General features: G+C 31.2%; 1 protein-coding gene across 1 annotated transcript; it reads right to left on the minus strand.

Moving 5' to 3' along the window:
• Nucleotides 1–155: 155 nt before the first annotated feature.
• On the minus strand, nt 156–7,658 carry LOC119831915 (carboxypeptidase B-like). The gene is made up of 7 exons (XM_038355485.1): nt 7,493–7,658; nt 3,501–3,555; nt 2,782–2,994; nt 2,479–2,560; nt 1,821–1,971; nt 1,253–1,413; nt 156–801 (listed from the first exon to the last, which is right to left on the minus strand). Exons 1-7 carry the CDS (start codon nt 7,518–7,520, stop codon nt 196–198), a joined length of 1,296 nt encoding a protein of 431 aa, XP_038211413.1. The 5' UTR covers nt 7,521–7,658; the 3' UTR covers nt 156–195.
• Nucleotides 7,659–19,802: the final 12,144 nt, after the last annotated feature.

Consider the following 19,802-nt stretch of genomic DNA (forward strand, 5'->3'; position numbering starts at 1 on the left):
AAGATAATAATTACTAAAACATTTTTCATGCTATTTGGTTTTATTCTCATTTCGGTTTGAATTAGTGTTACCGTTTACTTCCTATAGAATATTATTGCGTATGGAATAAACGACCAGTCATAAAATATAAAAGGAATATCAATAAAACAAAAATAAGTTATCGATTTTTCATTTTATTTAGTTTAGCATATCGAGTCAATGAGCTACGCTGGATATTTTCTTTTTGTGCCTGGTAGGCGGAAATTCATTCCTTATTTGCGCAGCGAATGCCTTGAAACCTTCATAATACTGAGGGAAAACTGTATGCAGGAGCCGCTCTGGGAACAAGAACTCATAACCATCTGTGAGTTCCATGGTATACGAGTATGGGACACCGATAGCACCAAACGCGAAGTCATCACTACCGCCGGCCGCGGGATACCACTTACCAGCACTCATTACCCTAAAAGGCTGCCCACCAGCACTTTCCACAGCATTCGAAACTATTCTTGCTAGAGAATCTAACTTCTGCCACTCTTTGGGCAAGAAGTCCCCAGTGTATCCCCAGGGATACACCAGGTATTGTCCATAGCTGTGCAAGGACACGTAAAGTTTTATTCTTTTCCCGTATTCCATCATAACATTACGAACCATTTGCGTCTCTGGTTCGGAAAAGGGTTTGGGCCCGGCGTATGTTTCTTGGTCGCAAGGGTTCTTAGAGACCCCGCTGACCGCCCACTTGTAACCATAGTTGCGGTTGCCATCGACACCGAAGCAGCCGTACACCGTATTTTTGGAACGCGTTTTTCTCCAGAGACGATTCTGAAAGAAATATTTTGGTTATGTACGCCTTCTATACTATTATCACCTTGATAAATCTTTATAAAGATTTTAATACATTTTTAAAAAATCGTTCGTCGTTAGATATAGGTAATAATCATTGACGGAAAATGTTATATTAATGTCATTTTTTTTTTTATTTCAATTAGAATAACTTGCTCTCAATCTGTACTTATATGTTTATTTTTCTTGTATTATTTTGATGGTATGTGGCACAATTGATTCTACTACAGAATATATGAATCACCTCTAATCTTTTAATTCTTCAATAAATGCATGCAGCATTTGATTTAGTTTAGGTTAGGCTCGTAATGAAATGGCTAATAAAGCTAATTGGCTAAGAAATAAAATCCAAAAATCAATACCAAATTCTATTTAACATATCATTTAAATCCCACCTCACTGAGTGAATTCTTACATGCCACTCACTCACCACTTTGCTAGCGCGCGTGAACTCATAGCCATCAGGGTTGACCACGGGCAGTATGTACCAGTCCACGCCGGCGAGGTCCCGTCGCGCTTCGGGGTCGTTGACCAGTCGGTGCACGAGGTACATCGCCATCGCGGGCGCCACCCACTCGCGGGCGTGGATACCTGCGATACTCTTGCTCAGCTAAAAATGCACTATATAGTACTTGGAATATACTATGTAGTGTATTTTTAGCTGACAATTTGAGAACGCTGTAATTGACGCTTTAAATCTGTTAGTCAACTTTTTTATTTCAGTTTAAATAAAAAATTATTTCAGTTGCCGACTAATTTAAAACTAAAAATTTCGATCCAATTATGAAAACAAAAATGAAAAATAATGCATTGACTAAGTTGTATATTTTGCTTGTTTTAGTTTAATCTGAAGTCTTTTTATGGGTGCCATAATAAGCCAATTTATCTCATTATACATAAGTATCATATAATAATAAATAAGATTGATTCATGGAAGAAATGCCTTTGTAAGCGGTGGTGTATTCAGTAAGTAGAATTATAATAAAATATTACATTACCAGCATCAATGAATATAATGGGATTTCCTGCTTTGGGATTTGAGGAAATTTTAACCAGTCTCACTCTCCGCCTTTGGTAGCTCTCTCCGAGTGTTTGCAAGCTTATTAGCTCTGGGTGTCGTTTTACTAATATATCTAAATGTTCTTGCATCTGAGAAAACAATAATAATATTTTACCATTTTTATACCTTTTAAAACAGCAAATAATGGAAGAGGAAGTTTGCCTGTAATGTCTAATATTTTATGGATACTCAATAACAGAAATTATTATTCTAGTATTTGATGACCAAAATGACTCGAATTTTTGTAACGCCCATGGCAAACATAGTACAAATCGACGGAGGAATTTCGATGTCGTATAAATTTTAAAACTAACTTAACTAAACTACCCTACCTGGCATATGATATCATCATATTTATATGTAACCTGTATATTTGAAGTATTAGGCGCTTAGGCACAATCATCAATGAAATAGTTGGGCTAGAGCATATTAATTTCACTTGTATGTCACCAATGTAGGTAGTTATAATATATGCAGGCTAGTGAATTTATCGTTTTTATCACAAAACATAAAACGAATAAATGGAAAAGTGTGACAAAAATAATCAATCAAATCAATAGCCTTAAGATATTTATGAAAAAAAACCTTTTACTTACAGCGGCATATGAGTGATATTCAAATACATCGAAGCCTCGTAATATTCTTCTTCTTGGTGTTCTATCTACTGGTTCAAATGACCTGAAAGACATACACCACCAGCTTTATTAATAGAAAATTAATATATATCTTTTTTTAATTTTGTACACAATTTTTTTATGAAACAATTTTATTTCTATAATCTTAACATTCCTAAAGGTCGCATTTTCTATTAAAAATAGGTGCAATAGATAATCACTTCATAATAATTTCCTTTTTTGTATTTATCTTAACCACAACTATTATATTTTTAAGACGCATACCTGCCATAATTTTCCTTTACTTCAAAAACTATACCATTTTCCAAGGCTAAGTCTCGAATTAAGGGCACTTTGTTTGGAGGCACCAAAATATCGGTGGTATCATTGAAGCTTCTACTTCTTTTAAGAAATTCTATGTCTTCTATACTCTTCTCTAAGTTATTTAATACGTCAATTTCTTTACTGGCTCGGGGGTACAATCGTAATAGTAAATAACTGCAATGAAAAAATACATATTATTTCATACTTTTGATATTACAGTATTACTTTACTAGTTATTGGATATATTTTTAAATGTAGAAATCGAGCATGTTTCGGAATTGATCCAGTTCTAACCGGTGATGGTACCAAATACCCACAGAATGCAAATCCTACTGTATTTCATTTTTTAAGTGAGGGACCTTTACTCTCACTCTTCCCAATATATTCCCTAATTCCCGCCAATCCTTCCCCCATCCCTTTACCCCTTAAAAATGGGCAATGCACTTGTGGGCCACTGCAAAATTTCAATGTCCATGGTCAGCGGCGATAGCTTACCATCAGGCTAACGACGGAGCTGGTGGTTCAGCATAGTTGCCCTCTATTACTCAAAAATATATATTATTTAAAACAAACATTATATTAAAATTATTTGAAGATTTTGAGACGCATTTTTGAATTATAGTATAATTTTCGACTAACAATTCATACAACAATGATACAAACATACAGAAGTAACTTACTCATCATATTTGTTGTTCTCATTACCGTCGGCTTGCCAGCATAATAAATAAATACCTTTAACAAAATAACACACACTTGTTTAAAATACAAAACATTTTAAACAGTCTAACGAATAAATAGGATTAATTCAAAAACTATTAATTCGTTTGACGTTTTATCTTTACATAGTAATACAGTAACACAGTCTAGCTTATTGTTTTTTACCGAGTCAACCTGGGTTAAGCTGGATGCATTACTAAGTTTTTGTTTGTCAAAAATATGTAGATAACAATATTAACGTTATTTATCTTACTTCGAGCATAACAACTGTATTTAATAAATTGTATTTTGGATAATTTGTCTCTTTTCTACAGTAAACAAACTATAGATAACCTAACACTATTTTTATAATCAAAGCCACAACTAAATACGGATTTTTTTTATAAAATGCGTAGACAGCTTTTAAAAACCGTCTCCCGAATCAATGGAGTGGGGAGAAGGACTTAGAAAATGTATATTTAAATAGAATGAACACGCAACCATTAAGAGCGACTACAGAATGCTTCACTTAAACTTCCAAGGGCAGATTATTTCCGTGGAACAATTCTTTAATTTGCGGTGACATTTATCGTGTTTCCTTGGCATCGAGTAATTGATCTCGGCTCACAACGGCCAGATTTCCTAACTGGCTTCATGTACTAATTTTGTACCAATTGATATCATTAGAGTCGCTCTTTGATCGCAGCTTGAATGTTCGATAATTTGATTTTAATAAAGTTGGAATTTTTCGATTGAAATTAGCTGCAGCGGGCGAGGAAGCCTAGACGGTTATGCTTTGATGAGATATTACGATGTTGGCTTATTTGATTGCGTTCGGAATTGTATTTACAGCAATAAATTTATATTAGGGTCTTAATTATCAGTAGCATTTGAGCTTCTTCTAATTCTTAGTAATTAAATCGTGACTTAAGTGTATAAATTTGTTTTTATACATCTGTTTGAACTAAAAGTTTACAATTATTTTAACTATTAGGGCTAGAAATATTGAAGGTGTAATTACACTAATGAAGTAGGGATATACCTTATGAATATTTAAATACGAAAATGCGTTTGTTTATATTAACTGATGATTGACGATTCTTGTTTTATTTGAAAACTGGTGCCTACCGCATGTCTCTTTAAGTGAAATTCTGACAATTTGGAGGTGGTTTAGTTTTTTGTGATAAATAATTATTTGTTGTTCATTTGTCTTTCTTTCACGTCGCAACAGAGCTATTTTATTGTATGACTTAGGAAGCTACAGTGAAATAGGCTACATTTTACCGCAGTGAAACATATAATGCCCATGGGAATGATGTGTTTCACTATTCCTTTAACTACGCGAGCGCACCTCGGTCGGACAGCTAGTATATACCGTACTTTCACTAATTACTAGAATTGAAAACAAACTAATATAGCATTCATTCAATTTATAAATGAATAAGTTAGAGTAAGAATATGCCACGACTCTCAGACTTTCTTCCCAAATGTCGGTTACTCGAAGCTAGTTATCGAAACAAACCGTTTTTAATGTAACTTGAATAGTGTCCTTATATCATTATTAATAGGTCCCTCCAACTCGCATACTTTTATTGTTTTGTTTAGTGGTTAACACGCAACACCTTTTGATTCAAGAAGCGTGGCGAATTCAATGACAACGGATTAATTATGTTATCGGCACGTGTAATCCTGGTATTAAAATCTGTCACAAATAGCCAATGCTTCTTGATCTACACATCACTGTAACGTAGCCATACCTTGTCTTCCTTGCGGCAATTGTTTATCCTCTTGTTTTTTAAATAAAATTTTAGTTTTAAGTTCATATGTTTGTAGGCACGAGTACGATATCGGCGTGTTATCTGTACTTGCGGGCAACGAAGCGTCTCAAGTCGTAACGCCTTCGATACAATCACGATATCATGTGCAAGACGTGTAAAAACGCATTTGAATGCGTTTACCGTTTTTTCTTTGTAATTATTTTAAGAAGGGACTCACCTTTGTGTTGTAAAACTAGGTTCTTATAGCCACATTCTATTAGTAAATGAATTTAGTTACTAAATCACAATAGTTCAGCCCATTTATTTAAAAAAGAGCAAACTGAAAGATTATTTAATACATAATATATTTCGTGTTAAGATACTCTCATATTAAATTGCAATGTCTGTTTTATCGATTAGTACATTTAAAAAAATATTTATGGACAAGGTTTACGCTTTTACAATAGAATTCCTCGTAGTAGTATTATTATTATTATTCCTCGAGTTTAGTAATGCTAAATTGTTAAACCTATATTAAAAAGTATTAGTTGAGAACCTACTACTGAATAATATTATGTACCTATACATATTACACATGTAGAACTTAAATGTATAATTCACATGATTTGGAATCAGCAACTACATAGTTTCTTGCCGGCTCTTCTCTGTATCTGAATCTGCTTTCCGAACTGGAGGTAAATGTTAAAACTGTGTTATGACGATTCAAAAGTGCTGAACAAATAAATCTTTGAGTATAATGTAAATGTAATTTATATGTAAATAATTTCAAACAGAATTGTGGCCAATAATCATAAATTTTAAAATACATTAATTTAACAACTTATATATGCTCTGTCCTAAACATTGAATGATTGAAAAATACTAAAAAATAGATTATGTTGATATTTTCAGAAATAAATAACCTATCAAAATTATTCAATTTTGAAATATTTGACATGACGTTATACAGAACAAATGATAAATTAAAAAAGAGTAGTGTTGCTAATTACAAACACAACGCGCAGCAAAATATAATTGGGTGTACGAAGTTTTCTGCACGATTGAATGAAGTTACGCTCATGCAAATCACAGTAATTAACGTGAACACAATCATTTAAAGGAAATATTTTTAAAATTTCCTTTTACATATTTTGTTTTGTTTCAAACAGTTCAACATGAAACTGAAATATCATATAATTACATGCATTATATTCAAAATAGTTCAACCAAGTTCTAATTCTATTTTATTATGCAAATTGAATTAAATTCTTTGGGATTTATATATCCCAATATACGCCGGATATGTTAGAGGATACATGATTGAGATATTTTTGAATATTCAATTTCAATAATTTAGTTAGAAATCACGACTACGAGTTTAGGTAGAACGCAATGAAATGCATTCACAAAATATTCATAACGGACTGTAGTCGGAGTCGCAATAACATGCAGCTCAATCTCGCTGGAAGAAATTTCATAAAGTGAAAATCGTATCTGAAACTTGTTCAAATGGAAAATTAAAAGGTGAAGCCGGATATCTGAAATACATTTGCATTGCTATGAATATATCGTGCTGGGTGATATAACAATGGACTTGCTTGAAATCTTCTATTGAGTTAGCGTTATTGGGTCGGGATACGAATTTATTTTGTAAGCTTCAATATGTTTTTTAACACAAAATTGCCTACCAGACATATTTACAAACTATCTGTTTATTTATAAACTACGGAATAAATTCAAAATCTTAATAAGTATGTCCGTAGGTACGTTTAAAAATAGATTGTACATTAATTGCATACATTTATTTAATTATAATTATTAGATAAACACAGATTCGGTGATTCATTTGCAATAAATAATTATGTAATAAGAAAATACGGATATATGTTGGAAATCATATGATATCTTCGAACGATTACGATAAACTTAAAATTTACAAAGAATGTAATTAAGGCAAAAATCTAGGCTTTAATATATTATTTGATTAGCACGTGATCAGCGAAACCAGTGCGGCCAGTGATAGCGAGTGGTTCCGATTTCACGACCATTTCTATATTATATAGGTTTATGGTAAACATGTCCGTATCATCTTGAATTAAAAATTAGGTTTATTGTAAAAAAACTCGGTAATTACACGGTTAAATTATAATTGCCTTATTGCTTTGTTAATTAAAAATTAATTGTAAAAAGTTATAGAAAAAATTATCGGAACTTACCATATATTAAAAGTATTCCTCGTGCCATTTTGAGGTTATTGTACTTCACCTTAGCACTTTATTTTTGTTGTTAGTTAAAATAATTATTGATTATTTATCCCAAGTTCTGTGGAGAGCGTCCGTGCGCTCACTCCACCGTTTCGGCGCGAACTGCGTCCTGCGCACACGCAGCGCGGATTACGCGGAGAAAGATTAAGGCTTGAGTACACAATGGACTTTGATGTAGCTCACAATAAGGACCTTGTTTAAACGGTACACTAAAAGCATAATAAGTTTTGAATAGAAGCTTATGCGAAGAGCTTTCATGGTGATGAGATATAAGATTCATTTTCTTGTACAATTAACATACTGTAAATCAAGTAATTTTGCGAGAAAATCAAGTGCAAGCCACAAGAAAACTACATTTTCTATAATGAATTGTTCTGCCTTAAATCACAAACCATGCCAAATATTCCTATACACAACATTATTATTAAATGATATAAATTAATTCTTTGGAATAAAGTATGCAATTAATTCTTCAATTAAGTCTTGAAGAGTATTGCAAATATGTATATTTAATATCAAATTATAAGATATAAAAAAGTTAGTGGCGAGGTTGCATCATCGAAGAAACATGAAGATGGAAAAGAGGGTAAAGGACTCCCGACCTTTTTACGCTCCAAACGAATTTCGGAAGAATTAAAAATGTATGTTTAATATTTGAACTTCATTGCTCCTTTGTGTGTTCTTAATTGCTTCATATTTGAGATTTTCCTTGTGAAGAAGATTAAAGTTTTATCGCAGTTCTTAAGGTTATTCAAAATATTATGTTGCAGATAAATTGAAAGTTTAAATGCATAAAACCGAGTTAAACCTCGATTCAATAGAGAACACGCATACATACTGAATACAAATCTTCTTAGTGGTTTATTAGTTTGATTATAACCATACAGATCTATAAGTAGATGGTGCATGACTCCCGCCGGCTTACAATACGGTACTTCTAAAACTGCTATGAGAACTGGGACAAACTGCTAATCAAATGTAGAGCAACGATCGTTGTTTATTCTCATAACTATTCTATAAGCGAGGGGCATTAATCACCAAAGAACTTGAATGCTTTAGAATGATCGCATCTTTTAGAAAATAATGAATTGATCTGACGCAGCCACCACCCACCTGTAAAATGTTAGTTGAATCAATCGGTAATGGCTTTCACGTTCCGTAGATATTTAAATCATTATAATTATCATAACATTTTAATGAAATATTTAGTAAATGCTTATTTCTGATATGAATATTCATAGATACTTACGCAGATCCTTAAGATTATATAATTATATATGAGCTTACTAAAAGAACAACAAGATGTTTTAAGAGCATCATCTAGTATATTACAATATCCAGTATTCTGATATACGTACATTTTAATCAAAGGAAATAAAAGCAATGTCGCTTCATTAGTTTATACAACATTAATGTGTTGTGTATTGGATATATGTTTATATGACTTTGACATAATTTATAAACAAGGTAAAAAATTTTTTTTTTTCATAAGTTTATTTAAAAGGGAACTCTAATAACGGGCCTCATTGTTAGTTCTCTGAGCGAAGAGGGCAGGTCCCGCTACATCCTTACATTTTAAAATTAAATTAGCTTCGAAGAAACCAGTTCCAACAACATTTATGATATCGATGCGTGGGTCATAAACCTGATGTTGTTGCAGAAAACATCGAATTGCTGCGTAAAATGCCGTATAAAAATACTGATTTCAATGCCTTTATTAGATTTGTTATTTGTTACCTCAAATGTCACTATTATTATTATTTTATGCTGTACAAATATCAATTAATCAAATTTTGATCATTCATAAACGTTTATCAAATACAATGTTTTATGCTAATGCATCAATTTTAAAACAAACACTGCTCTTAATGGAATCATTTCATGTAATATCCTTAAGTGTAACCCAGATACTAACGTGATATGTTTGTCAATGACGAAATAATATTTAGAGACCTCAAAACGTTTACTTTCTTCTTTCACTCTTAACTCTGTTTGTATGCACAACCAGTTGTTGACAACAATAAATCTGACACACTTCTAGAACGCACAAAATGTTTAATATATTATACATTGGTGGTCACATACGACCTGCATTAGCATACGTATATGAAAACCAGTATTGGATAATAATCAGCATTAGTTCGCCAAGTTAAAACGGTGACTCACACAAATAGAGAAAGTGCCATTATAATCACCAAATATGAATGCTTTTGTTTTCATTTTTACGACGTAACACTAAGCAAATACCTATACTAATATACAAATACCTATATAACTAATATTTCACTCTAAATCCGCTTTAACAAATGATCAATAATTAAAATCATACAAATTATAGATAACATAGAGTTCAATAATTTTATGAAAATAAAAGAACTTCTCCCACTGAGTCATCGTTTGATCGCTGGCAATTGCTGTCTCCAATTAAGTATCCTACATTCAATTCACATTTTATTGGCTTCGATACATTCGTATTACACTTGATTGAATTTATTAGTTATGTCAACCAATTACACAAATTTAATTAATTAAATTGGTTCTTTTTACATTTGTAATCAGAAAAGTAAGTATTTCTCATTAGGATGTTAAAAAATGTTTGATTAAATCTTCCCTTGAGGTCGTATCATGATACAGTAAAGTTATTGTGCCCGAATAAATTCAATCGTTTAATGGAAAACGATAGCGAGTGGGTTATTAACTCAAAAACACATAACATGAGGAGTATTTTAAATACAACAGCAGGATTGTAAAAAGTTTATTCAGGTATCTAATTGTTTAGAGCATCATATTTATAACATAAAATAAACATCCTATCCTACAATATTACTAATGATAATAATATTAAAGATTATGAGGATAGTATGGATGGATATATGTTTGTTACTCTGTCATGCAAAAACAGCCGATCGGTTCTGCTTGTTATTTGGTACAGAGATAGATTATAGTTTGAAAACAATGGCTATTTCTTATCCGATACCAAGCGAGTGAAGCCTTGGGATATTTATGATAACGCATACGCCTTACGGTAAACTAAAGGTCACTACAATACATATACTTAATGTATACTATTGTTAACATCGAATTCTTACTTATAGGGCAGATGGATGTAATAAAGAAGATATATCACCTTTTCTATCTGAATACTAAGTGATAAAGAATTCAAATATATGCAAAATAAGTACAGTTTCAGAAAATTTGTTCAACTTAATACTATTTGGATTTTTATAAATCAATATACACGACACAAAAAGCAATTTATTTTTTATCATTACGATCACTGGTATGTGTATTCTTCCATATACTCTTAAATATAACATCTATCACTCGACTCCAAACTTCATTTAGAGATGAGGTGCTGTATGTTTCGTCTGTGTCCATATAATAATCGTCATATACTTGCATCACTAACTCTAACGCGTACGGAATACCATATACCTAGATAAGGAATAAATTTATTTTAATTGCATTCACACATTCCTCAGGTTTCAGATTAAGTATAAATGTTAATAGTGTTTAAGTTGTTTAGTGTAATTTAGTGCTTAAGTTGTTGTTGTGTCGTTTGTTGTTAATGTTATTTGGTATTTGTAACACAAATTGTTTTCTATTTTAATAGGTTTTAATAACTATATTTAAAGGAAGAAAATGCAATTAATTTTACTCTATTAATCTTAAAAAAATTATCTCTATTCTCTCTATCTATCTACCTTAAAAAGACTAATATAATTAAATAAAAGACAATAATCCTAAGGTTTGCTTACAATTAGAACTTCTTCCACATTAGGCCATACAGCCAAATCCAATTGCCAAAGTCAATTGAAATACCTGCCTCATTCACAGTATTCCGAATATAATACCAATGCCCTTAATTGTGATAGATTGTTAAAATGTCAATAATCATAATTACCGTAGATGCGTAATCAACACTAGTCCCAAGCACCTTTCCGTACCAACTATGCAATGTGTCCACTGTTACTGACAGCGTTTGAAAGCTAGCATTCCGCATGGCTTCGTCTATTTCACCGCGCAAATCTATATACTTATCGTCATCTGTCTGCACTTCGGTATAGCCTTTAGGATAGAGGACTGCTTCGCCCTAATAGAATAAGTAAGTGGACTGCTAGTAAAGTAGTGGTAGTACTAAAAATCATTATTGTAGTAAGCTTGAATTGAAATTTGGTAGGATCTGATTATCTTATTGATAATCAGAAAAAAATATTTACTAATCGACTAATGAAATTAATTTAACTGCTTGTTTGATAACATTAGCTTATAGATAAACAGTTTCATCTACTAGAAAACTACACCTACGAACATACGAGTAACAAATAGAAAAAGTTATACAAACTTTATAGCTTTTAGATGTATATGATTCAGCGTGCACGTTGATATAGGCGACTATTTTGTGACTATACTTATGGAAGACATCTCTAATTGCTTTGGATTCTGCTTCTGAAAACGGAGCTGCGCCAGGATACTGCTGGCTGCAGGACGAAATTGTATTCGATGCGTTCCAAGCAACGTTGAAATTGCGATCCACATTAACTCCAGGACACGCGTTTTGGGGTGACATGTTTTTATTCCACAGTTCCTCCTTAAATTTATAAATTTATGATACGATTATGATTTTCTACCTTAACTTACTACTACTTACTTAATTAATCTTAAGTTACATCACACTAATATTATATATGTATATGTGAAAGGTTGTTTGTTTGGATGTTTCTCCGTCAATCACGCTGAAACTACTGAACGGATTTTGATGAAATTTGGTATTCAGACAGGTTCACTTGACTTATGGAATACTTATTATCCCGATTAAATGCTCCCTTGGGACAAAGCGGAAATCTTGACATCCGGGCGGAGACGTGACGAGCGTCTAGTCATATTTTATTATAATTTGACGGTTTTTACAATTTACGGACAAAAATGTAGATACTTATACTGTTATTATCATTACAAAATAAAAACACCTACATATACAGCACTACCATAACCATCTGGGTTAGCTAGGGGAATGATAAATATATCAAAGTTTTCCATATGCTTCAGATAATAGGATAGTAGTTTCGCAAACTGCGTGTCCATTGACAAACACCCTACATGTGATATCCCCATGACACTTAATCCGTGGACGATAAATATGATTTTCTTTTGCGGAGGCTCATCTGCGTATTTATCATCTTCGGCGCGGAAATGTCGCGAGAAGTCTGGATGTTCAGTGATTTTCATCATTACAATGTCATTGTATTCAGCTGTGCGCCCTATTACTTCAATGGTCACGTTTGCGTTTGGAAATTTCGATGCAACTCGTAATAGCTGCTCTTTTATCTGAAAAATTATGATTTCATGTTAATGTTGATATTTTATATATTTATAAATGATTAACTTGTATATCATTGTCATAATAAATAAAAGAGTCAACTTTTTTAAATGTTATGTCCTGATGTCAATCGTTTGTTGTACTTCAACAACCTTATGCGAAATTGTGAGTTGCATCTCTCACAGCGGCTCGCGTAGTCTTACCACTATGTTAGACGAAATCAAAAAAGCATATAGTAGCAGTGGTCGATAGGTCTTTTTCCATTGGAAAATTGGTTGAAGAGTACCAACCTTAGTACTTCCGGTAAATTTTAACTAAGAGTTAAAACATCTCCCCTGGATATGTAATTTTGTTAAACCGCCTAGCTGTTAGTTGTATATACTGTTAGTTGTATATATAGACTTTGGAATGTGCCAAGCCTGATATTTGAGTTTTTATTGATTTTGCTTACCGCATATGGAGTTAGTTTTTCAGAAAACTCTTCGTCATTCAATGGAGTATAGTAAGAGCTGTGAAAATATGTGAATAAATAAATGCAATCTTATTTATTAGTATTAGTATGCGAATATAAATTAAAATATAACACCTTGTTGTTTCTTCTAATTCTTGGAACATCATTTGCGTCATCCGTGTTGATCTGAAATGTATTATAATAAAAACTAGGCTAAACTATTTAGAGTTCTAATCGTTAATAACATGTTTCTTGTTTTTAATTAATGATCGAGGATTTTAGGACAGTTTAACTCCTAGCTTATGTATCTAACAGCCTATATAACTGTTTTCAATCGATTTCAAAAAGGAGGTAGTTCCCAAATCGTTTTTGAGTTTGTTTGCCCAGAATATTCGACTGGGTGAACCAATTTCGATGATCTCTTTTATTTGATTCTCTTTTATTTGAAAGCTGGTGCCTCCCCTGTGGTCCCATTTCAATTTGGTCTAGTTCTTACAATTTGAAGAAAGTTTAATTTTTTGTTCAAATTAATTATTAACAAATATTTTCGTACATCAATTGTCATTTTGGTTGACGGATAAGGTAAACAAAACACATACATAAGCTGAAAAACCGGCCCTTAATCTTTAAAGAAATTTTCTAGTTCTAGGTGCAAATAGAATTTGATAAGCGGTTTTGTTTTGTACATATGCTATTTTAATGTACTTTTTTATTTATTTTAATAATCGTACCTGCGAACCTAAAATATAATTCAAATGGTATGCGATGACACCACATGATATGCGAAAAATAGAAAAAAAAACTTGTCTAGGTACGTACGCTTTCCGTGCTCTCATTTGTGGGACCACTTTAGGCCATGAAACATTTAACACGGACCACCGGGACTTAGATTGTGCTCTTTGAACTGTGTGTGGTTGATGATCCGACATATTCTTTTTGTTAACTCTGTTAAAAAATATGGAATGTGGATTACATTAATGATGGAAGTGGTTTACACTAATATCTATTCATACATGCGATTATTTTTAAAGATGCAAAGAAAATTCGTCGTGTCGAATATTTCATATTTTTATATAATTTTTACACGTTGTAGTTCTTAATTATAATGTATTAAAATTAAATAAAATCTAATGTAATGCCTGTAAATCTAAGTATTTGATCACTATCCATGTTATCAAATAAAAAACGTAACTTCCTAATTGAATAAATTTGTAAAATGACAAACACATGGCTTGTCATTTAACAAAACATGTATAACCTCTTCATGATTTTGTTTTGAACAAAATGTTTTTTAATGATTTTTCCATTGTTGTTGGAGCGTCGATTATTCGTCTTTGTTGATTCAAGTCTTGCATCTTTCCTAAAAGCAAAAGGACACATACGTAAAGCGTTTTTTTTTTTTGAAAAAAAAGGCATTTTAATATATGTAAAAATGTTTAACGTACCAAAAATCCAAGTCTCCAAAACGCTTTTCTAAAAGAATATTTAAGATATATACCAAGTATAAAATTTAAAATAAATTGAAAAAAAGGCTCAAACGAATCATTTAAAATTTTTGCAATTATAAAGTAGCGTAAATATACCGTTCTTTATTTCACTATTTACACTGCACGTAATAAAAAATAACACAATTATGCAAGCGAATGAGAAAACCGACATATTTGTTTTTCTTTAAATCAATAACAATATACAATATTTTATGGACGAAATATGTTTATAAATTATAACATAACGATGTTTTTACTACCTAGGCAAGGCGAACATTCCCTCTCGACAAAACGTTTGTTCGTGATTATGATAGATATATATATTATATACTTACATATACATAAATAATACATACATAAGCATTTTCATTCATTCATATCATCATTTAATGAAATTGAAAAATAAATTAAGAGCTAAATATCAAAATTGTTATCACTTATATTAATAAGGTATTGTTTTTTGACCAATAAACTTATATTGACAATAAAATTAAAATTGACGTTTTCTTTATTTTAAAAATGAACAAAAATCAAAGTTGTAACAATGGATGATTATGCACAAATACTAATAAGTATAATAAATAAGATTATAAAAACAATAATTATTAAGTAAACTAAATATAAAAGTTAGTGCCTGCACTCTATAAGCGTTCTCCTAAATCTTGACCGAGCGATCATTAAAATTTCACGATCCCCTTAAAAGTGTTGTTTTACTGTTCATGGCTGCTATAGTGAGTAAAAGATTGTTTGTGCACAATATATAAGCGTGAACTATTTCAGTCTTATTTATTATGATGATTATTACAATTTTAGTCTTTATATATGATTTTTAATTGAAAGCTAGAACACAGCGCCTGTATTTTTGCTTCTTTAATATATTGTTATTGTCATTCATATCTTTGAGTTAAAAAATCACCCCATTCTAAAATGTCATATGCACCAAATGATTTCACAAACGACGACTCAAACGGAGGAATATGCTGTAGTATGTGCTAATTTAGATTTAAAAAAAAAACTTGACATTTAAATCCACCATACTTCTGAGCTCATCACATCACTTTTTGTTTCATTTATTTTCTTTTCATATTTTCTGTAGTCACAATAGCAAAGTAAAGAAACGTTTTTTTTTTCTTTCATAGACCTTCAAAAAATAAAATGTTAAAATAGCTAAATTTTCAGAATATATCTCTATATTATTACTTGTTTAATAAAGTGATTCAAAATTATTTTCTCATAGAATAGGTATACTAAATTAATTGTTATATTAGACAAGCAAGGTCAAAAAATAATGTCGAGTTCAGATGCCTACCTATTTAATTATAGTCCTTGTCATTATTTTCAGTAATAATGGATACTCAGATTGTATCTAGATACATACTCGAATATAAAAAAAATACCAAGTCATTTAAATAATTTGCATTCGAATCTAGTTCGTAATGTAGAGATATACGTTTATTTAACTTGATGAAAAAAACATACATTCATTTATAGATTATTATAACCCCGACTATAAATTCCATTTTCCAAAATAATCCATAATCAAATGTTATTCAGCAAAACATGTATTAATATATTTAACAATAAGAAACTAAAATAGCGATAAACCGCCGCCGCGGTCAACAACTTACACCAAAAAGAAAGGCCTCGTAAACGCATGTTAAGATTTACACCTACACAAAAAAACTGTTAGGAGTCTGAGCTCAATCTTCGTCTAAAGGCCGCGCTGTAAATCCGGCCTTTAGGTGTTAAACTGACCCATTAAATACATAATATACTTAGTTATTTTGTAGCTGTTATTATGCGGTTGGTACTTATTGGTATGATATTGCACTATATAAGAAATATTCTACTAATGCAAGTGATAGGTAAATATTTGTTATCTTCATAAGATATGTACATTAGAAAAAGTAATGGCATTGGGATGATATTTTTCAATAGCATTAGCTCAACATATTACATGTATATGGCGTACCTACAACAAATGACAAGAAATAATTTCTAAAGAATAATGTTTGCCTTCATAAGACGTCACAAATCTTAATATTGGGAACTTACATCACTACATAAATTAAAGAAAAGTCGCTTCCGCATCTGTCTGTATGTATGTATGAATGTATGCTGTATGTATGCTTAAAACTTTTAAACTATACATTACATAATACATTAGACGTATTTTGACGTTGTTTTTTTTTAATTGATAGAATGATCCAAGCGGAAGGTTTATATGTATAATAACATCAAAGTATTACGTCTCCGAATTTAACGCGTGCGAAACCACGAGCAATCATACAAAACTCACGAGCCTTATTTACGATCATTGGGGATTGTACAGTCATGTTAGTTCTTATGAAATAATTATTAAGAAAATCCTTCCGCCTTATTAAGAAATTACTACAATCTTAAACTGAATAGGATGAAGTCACAACATTGTATTTTATAACGAAATTTGACGTAAGCCACACCAGTACAATACAGGCACGAAACAAAGCTATGAGGGTTAACAACTTAACAATATTACCTACCTACAATTTTGACAAATTGTTTTCAGTAAATAAAAGAAAACTAGAATAATCGGTCATGAAATATGATTAAAAGTTAACATAAACATTGCTATGAACGAGATTGGTTTTTAAACGATATTAATAATTGACGTAAATTTCAAAATCGAAAATCGTTAAACCAGAGAAAAACCATTAGTGGAATGATGACGAGTTATCATTATCCTGGTGAGTAATAATATCGGGAACAAAGATCCCTTATTTAAAATATATGGCACAATTAAACACTAAACGCGTCCACTTCGCAGTCAACTGAGCTTAATTCATTTTTGCCTTTTTTACGGCGAATTTATTTTCATATCTGATAATAAATGTCAAGTCATTATTGTAATAAAGTAAGTGGGGATCATTCACCCTTTGTGTAATAATAATAAAAAGCGATTAAGTGTAGCAATAATTAACGTTTTGTTTTATTTATATTTTTATTATTACATATACTTCTGTTCTATGTTTGAATTATGCACTTTTCACTAATCAATTAAAGATTATGGAAAGTAAATAATTATACTTATATGCATAGACTAAATGCTGTTCCTGTTTTTCGGCTAAGTACAGTAAATAAATTCATTTATGGGAACAGAAATACGCTTGTACAATAGAATTCCTTATAATATTAAAGAGTTTGGTTCAAAAATTAAATCAAAAATGTATTAGTTCAGAGAGCCTATAGTATAAATTATTTATTATATGGAAGAAAAAATCCATGGACAAGGACAGTTCTTTATTATCCACATATTACACATTATGTAGGATTGAAATTTAAAATTTACATTATTTTAAAACAGCAACTACAATGTTTCTGAACCGATGTAAAGGTTAATAAATTAAAACGTTATAACAATTCAGAAGTACTTCTATAAGAAGTCTAATTGAATACATAAGTGTTTGAGTATCAGTTTAAAAAAAAATATCAAATATATTTTGACATAAGTATATACTATACGTAAAATTGTTCTGAGAAATTAAATCTCTCGTTTAACTTAGCTTTACTTTTATAAAATAGAGTACCTGTAGTTGATCTATACAATATCGTTTTGCTGTCAATTACATTAGAAATCTCACTCCTTCGGGGCAAGGATGTTTGCAATTTACATACCTACTGTAAGTGTTGGTGCACTCGGTCTGATTACTTTGAAGGGATGATGTAGTGGAAACGTACAGTTTTCGACTCATTTAAATGCGATGAATGAGATAAATGCCTTGCTATTGTTTAGGAGTATCGATAAATACTTATAGACACACAGCCCCAACGACTTTAAAAATATTTGTAAGGGAAAAATTTTGATAAAAGTAGTAAATACCCTCTTATAACCGTTTTGTTAAAAAAAATGCGCATCAAAATACCATAATTACAGTATTTATTGTAATATATTTGATTTGAAAGTAGTTTCAATTCATTTTGTTCAAAATGTGTACGATTTTTTCTGTTAACTTGCTGTGGCCCCAATCCATTCGAGCACCAATCGGGCCTACTCGCACCGGGGACGGTACCACACCCTCACAGGCGTGAATTAGTACAGTGTGTATGTGTTGGTAGAGGTCCTAACCTCAATCGCCCGCTATGACTGAAAAAAATAAAAAATCTGGTCAATAATTTCATCCTAACGAAATCATGAATATATGTAGATATACGTAATTAAATATATAAACGCATTACAAGTAAAATGTTATAATCCTTATATTTATAATTATCATATTAATTAAACACAGAATTGTGTATTTACACAAAGGTGGATACGTCATTTTACAATCTTAGTAAAATAATAGCCATGTCAAAAGCACTACTTAGCCGAGGCGAAATGCGAATACTTTCCGACCGCTTGGCTTTATTTTATTGCGCATGTTTTAATATTAATTGTTAGTTTTCAGCCTCGATGAACCCTTGACAATATAATGCAAATTTATATGAGCTGTCAAATCGTTTAATTATTCACCGTCGTATCAAGCGCGATTTAATTTCTTTACGCTTGGACAAACATGTACATAGATTCTCTAAGAATATCTTAACGTGTTTTTAAAAGATTTTTTGATAGTACTGGTATTTTGATTCATTTAAATATAGAACTTCAAACTCTATTTAAAAATAGAAAAAAAATGTATTCATATTTATAGATAAATTTAAAGTGTCGCATAGATCGCAGTTTTCGTTATAAGCTAATTAAAAGTAAATAAGAGATGGAATCTTATACCTTTTTATTCTAGGCACCTGTAAGTAATAGGTACCTGTTAAGTATTCACCATGCTTCTTGTATATTAAAGTAAAAACAAGAAAGCAAAGCTATCTACGATTATTAATCAATTCATAATAGTGGCAGCTGACTGCACGGTACAATATTTGCTAAAAGTAATTTGAAAAGAGAAATGATTGTTCTAAAGACGAAAATTAGCATTGTATTGTATATGTTCGTTTATATATAAACAAATTAAAACAGTCAGGTATTTTTAA

Source organism: Zerene cesonia, chromosome 14, assembly GCF_012273895.1.
Source record: "Zerene cesonia ecotype Mississippi chromosome 14, Zerene_cesonia_1.1, whole genome shotgun sequence".
In the NCBI taxonomy this organism is placed as follows: Eukaryota; Metazoa; Arthropoda; class Insecta; order Lepidoptera; family Pieridae; genus Zerene; species Zerene cesonia.

Excerpts from the sequence above, each read along its gene's own strand:
- LOC119831915 (XM_038355485.1), bottom strand. The coding sequence starts at position 7,520 with ATGGCACGAGGAATACTTTTAATATATG. Across the intron at positions 2,561-2,781 it reads GTAAAGGAAAATTATGGCAG|GTCATTTGAACCAGTAGATA; the intron begins GTATGCGTCTTA and ends TATGTCTTTCAG. Across the intron at positions 1,414-1,820 it reads CATTATATTCATTGATGCTG|GTATCCACGCCCGCGAGTGG; the intron begins GTAATGTAATAT and ends AGAGTATCGCAG.